The sequence below is a fragment of the Eimeria tenella genome, genomic scaffold (genome assembly GCF_000499545.2).
Source record: "Eimeria tenella Houghton genomic scaffold, Eth_scaff918, whole genome shotgun sequence".
NCBI classification, from domain to species: Eukaryota; Apicomplexa; class Conoidasida; order Eucoccidiorida; family Eimeriidae; genus Eimeria; species Eimeria tenella.
Window position 1 is genome coordinate 1 of NW_013546032.1, and position 4,486 is coordinate 4,486.

At 42.0% G+C, this 4,486-nt stretch overlaps 1 protein-coding gene across 1 annotated transcript; it reads left to right on the forward strand.

Annotated features, from left to right (window-relative positions):
- Window positions 1–108: 108 nt before the first annotated feature.
- Window positions 109–4,141, forward strand: ETH_00023160 (uncharacterized protein; the record flags this gene model as incomplete). Its single annotated transcript, XM_013380812.1, has 6 exons — window positions 109–1,038; window positions 2,031–2,103; window positions 2,326–2,538; window positions 2,805–2,878; window positions 3,516–3,718; window positions 4,072–4,141. 6 exons carry the CDS (start codon window positions 109–111, stop codon window positions 4,139–4,141), a joined length of 1,563 nt encoding a protein of 520 aa, XP_013236266.1.
- Between the last annotated feature and the right edge of the window lie 345 nt (window positions 4,142–4,486).

The following is a 4,486-nucleotide window of genomic DNA, read 5'->3' on the forward strand; positions in this document are numbered from 1 at the left end:
GAAGAGCAAGGCCGACTCTTCGAAGCTCTAGATTTGGCTGTCTCCTCTTCCTTCGCCTTATCAAATATTCCGGAGGCCCCACGGGCTTGGAGTGTCTGTACAGCAGCCATGCGCAGCAGCAGAACTGCAGCAGCAGCTGCTGCTGCTGCCAGCGCTGCCCTCTCTCAGCGGGTTGCAGCTGTTTACAGACACCGTCAGCAGCAGCAGCAACAGCAGCAGCAGCAGCAACAGCAGCAGCAGCTGTGGATGATAGAGCTGTCCGGATACAGACTGGAGCAGAGCTGGCCCTCCACGGGAGCAGCAGCAGCAGCAGCAGCAGCAAGGGAAACCTGGAGAGACGAGGCGCTGCTGCTGGCAGCATCACAAGGCGACCCTGGAGAAACAGCAGCAGCAGCAGCAGCAGCAAAAGGGCTGTCTCACCTTTGCCGAGCTGTGCCGGAGGAGACACTGGTGTGGGCAGTGAGCCGCGCAGCAGCTGCGCAGCAGCAGCAGCAGCAGCAGCAGCAGCTGCTGACAGGCGCAGCCGCCGGCGCCGCCCCGCTGCTGCTGCAGCACTCCCCAGTTCTTGCTGCTTCCCCGCTGCTGAAGGCCCGAAGCCTTTCTTCTTTCTCTTTGCTGCTGCGCTGCTGCTGGCTGCCGCTGCTGCAGCTAGACAAAGAAGAGACGGAGCAGCTTGCTGCTGCTTTCGAGCTGTGTCTGCTGCACAGCCTGCAGCAGCTGGGCGAGCCTTCAGCAGCAGCAGCAGACCGCCCACTGCAGCAGCAGCAGCAGCAGCAGCAGCAGCAAGACATGAGTGTGGCCCCAATAAGCCTTTTCGCTCTCGCCTATTCTTGTCTTCCAAGGGGAGACACGGGAGAGGCATCTGCTGCTGCTCTTTTGCTGCTGCAGCACGCCATTTGCTGCAGCAGCAGCAGCAGCCTGCTGCTGGACATCGAGGCCGCGCTGCGGCTGCTGTGCTGCGCTGCAGCCTGGGGCATAGGCCCTGCAGCAGCAGCAGCAGCTGCTGCTGCTGCTGCTGCCACAGGAGAGCTACACAGGGTGAGCTGGAGAAAATGTCTTTTAATTTTTCTTTTCTTTTTATTTCTTTTGCTGCTTCCCTTTGCTTTATTCTAATTTACTTTTATTTCTTTTTATTTATATTTATTTTTTATTTTTTATTTTTTTATTTTTAAAAATAATTCAAATTCTTTCTGCTGCTCAAATGGTACTTTATTTGCCAACTAAGGCCTCGTGTTGCTGCAGCAAAAAGTCTTTTTTAAATTTAAGCCTTTTTTACTTTTTTTAATTCTGAGAAAGAATTAATTAGGGCTTTTAAAAAGGTCCTGCATGCATGCATGCATGCATGCGGGCATGCATGCACGCGTGCATGCATGCATGCATGCATGCATCGTGCATGCATGCATGCGTTTTGCATTTTTTATTTTCCGCTTTTCTTGGCTTTTCATGAAACACATTAATGCATTTTATCGAGTTCTGTCCTTGCCGCTCTGCCTCAGGCTCTAGGGTTTAGGGTTTAGGGTTTAGGGTTTAGGGTTTAGGGTTTAGTTGTTTTGCGGGTGCATGGGCTCAATCAACGCCTCCTTTTGTCTTTTTCTTTCTTGTTGTCTTTTAGTGCTTTGTATTTTTTTATTTTTAATTATTTCCCTCTTATCTCTATTTCTTTTTTATTTTTATTTATTTTCCTCGTCTCTTTCTACTTTTATTTTAAATTATTTTTCTTTCATTTCTTTTTATTCTTTAAATTCCTTTTTCTATTCTATTTTCCTTTTATTTCTTTTATATATTTTATTTGTTAAAATCTCTTTTTCCTCTTTTTGTCTTTTTTGTTCATTTTTTGTCCAATTTGATTTCTTGTTATCTCTTTTGAATCATTTCTAATTCTTTTTAATTCTTTTAAATCATTTCTAATCATTTTTAACCCGTTTTAATCATTTTTAATCCTTTTTAATCCTCTTTAACATTTTTAAATCTCTTTAAGTCTTTTAAATATATTTATTTTTAATTTTTTAATTTTAATTTTTTTTCTTCAGCACTCTTGCTCTGTAGACGCGGCTTTGGTGCTGCTGGCCAACGCGGTTTACCTCCGCCCTGAGTTCAGCCGGGGTACGCAAACGAGGGTTTAGGGTTTAGGGTTTAGGGTTTAGGGTTTAGGGTTTGGGGTTTAAGGTTTGGTGTGTAAGGCCTATTTTCCCGTTGGGATCTCCTTTGCCTCTTTTTGTGTATCTCCCCTTTTGCTGCTTGAAGTGTCTCCTCATCAGCTGCGCTGCTGTTTTGTTGCTGCTGCTTTTGCTGCTGCTGCTGCTGCTGCTGCTGCTGCTGCTGCAGTGGGGGGCATCGACGTTGCTGCTGTCGTCACGCAGCACTTGGTGCGGATCATTTTGCTGGAGTCTCTGGCGGCGCCTCCAGGAGCAGCAGCAGGCGGCGCTGCTGCTGCTGCTGCTGCTGCTGCTGCTCCCTCTGCTGCAGCAGCAGCAGCTGCTGCTGCTGTCTCCTCCGGCCGCCTATGCATCGCCCTTAAGCTGCTGACCCTCGGAGTTGGTCTTCTCTGGAAGCCGCAGCACCTCAAAAGCAGAGGCAGGGCTTTGCTGCTGTTGCTGCTGCTGCTGCTGCTGCGTTTGCTGTTGCTTCTGCTGCTGCTGCTGCTTTTGCTGTTGCTGCTGCTGCTGCTGCTATCGGCTGCGGGTTTTTTTCCCCTTTGTATGTCTGTTTATTTAATTTTATTTCCATTAATTTACTTTTTATTTCATTTAAATTTTATTTAATTTTATTTAATCTTATTTTATTTTATTTTATTTATCTTTTAGGCATTTTGGCACTTCTGGAGGCCTTCGCCCGAAAGGCCCGTTTGCAGCCGCTTTTAAAAGAAACTTCAAAACAGGTAAAGTTTTTATTTATTTATTTCTTTTTATTTTATTTATTTATTTATTTATCTATTTATTTGTTTTATTATTTATTTATTTTGTTATTTTATTTTATTTATTTATTTATTTATTTTTGTTTTATTTATTTATTTAGTTAGTTCTTGTATTTAGTTATCTGTTTGTTTTATATATTCATTTGTTTATTTACTTATTTTATTTTTATTTGTTTGTTTTTATTTTATTCGTCTATTTTTTTAATTTTATTTTATTTTGGTTTAATTCTATTTTATTTATTTTATTTTGTTTTGTTTTGTTTTACATTTTTGCTTTTTCTTTTTTATTTTTGTTTATTTTATTTTTATTATTTATTTCACTTTTTCGTTTTAGCTTTTTGCTGCCGCTGCTTACAGCCAGGGCTGTTATCTTTGCTGTTTCTTTTTTTAATTTTTAAATCTTTTTTGAATTTTTTAAATCCTTTTAAATCTTTTTTAAATCTTTCTAAATCTTTTTAAATGCTTTTTAATGCTTTTTAATTTTTTCCAATTCTTGTCCTCTTTTATCTCCTTCTTTTTCTTTTTTGGTCATTTTTCTTTTTAATTTTTTAATTTTTTAATTTTTTAATTTTTGTCGGTTTTCGTTTTGCTGCTGCTGCAGGGCGCTCTGCAGTACTACCAGCTGCTGCTGGCGGTCTTCCCGCTGACGCAGGAGCAGCCAGCAGCAGCAGCAGCAGCAGCAGCGAAAGGAACAGCAGCAGCAGCAGCAGCAAGTCCTGTAGCTGCTGCTGCTGCTGCGCTGCTGCGGCGCCTCGTGCGGATGGATTTGCCTGGGGCTACTAAAGCCCTTTCTAGAGCAGCCAGGTACTGCTGTTGCTGCTGCTGCTGTTGCTGCTGCTGCTGCTGCAGCTGCATGCATGGAGTTCCCTCTGTTGCAGGCCGTTGCTGCTGCTGCCGCTGCCGTTGTTGCAACAGGTGGCACACGTTCAATGCTGCTGCTGTTGCTGCAGTTCGTGCTGCTGCTGCTGCTGCCACATTTGCTGCTGCTGCTTCTGCCGCAGTTGCTGCTGCTGCTGCTGCAGGCAGCTCTGGAGTTTGTGCACTGCTCCCTGCCCCCCTGTCTTTTCATTTTTGTTAAATAGCAATTTATTTTATCTATTTTATTATATTATTTATTTTATTTCTTTTCAATTATTATTTTTAAATTTGTTTTTCAGGATGGAAGAAACAAACTGCCACTTGGCTGCGCCTGCGCTGCTGTTTCTTGTGGATTGCTTCACTCGGTAAGAAAAGAAAAATAAATTAAAATAAATAAATTTAAATTGATTAAATTAAATTAATTAAATTAAATTAAATTAATTAAATAAAATAAAATTAATTAAATTAAATTAAAAAATAAAGTAGTTAAAAGTAATTCGATGAACTGAATGAGATGAAAGAAGGAAGTTAATTAAATGGAATTAAAAGAAATAAAAAAGAAAAAGCAAGAGGCAAAAAACAAAAACAAAGACAAAAGAATTAAAAAGAAACTGCAGCAGCAGCAGCAGCAGCAACAGCAGGAAGCAGAAGCAAATGAGACAGCAAGACGAAATCATGCTCTTGCTGCTGCTGCTGCTGCTGCTTTTGCTGCTG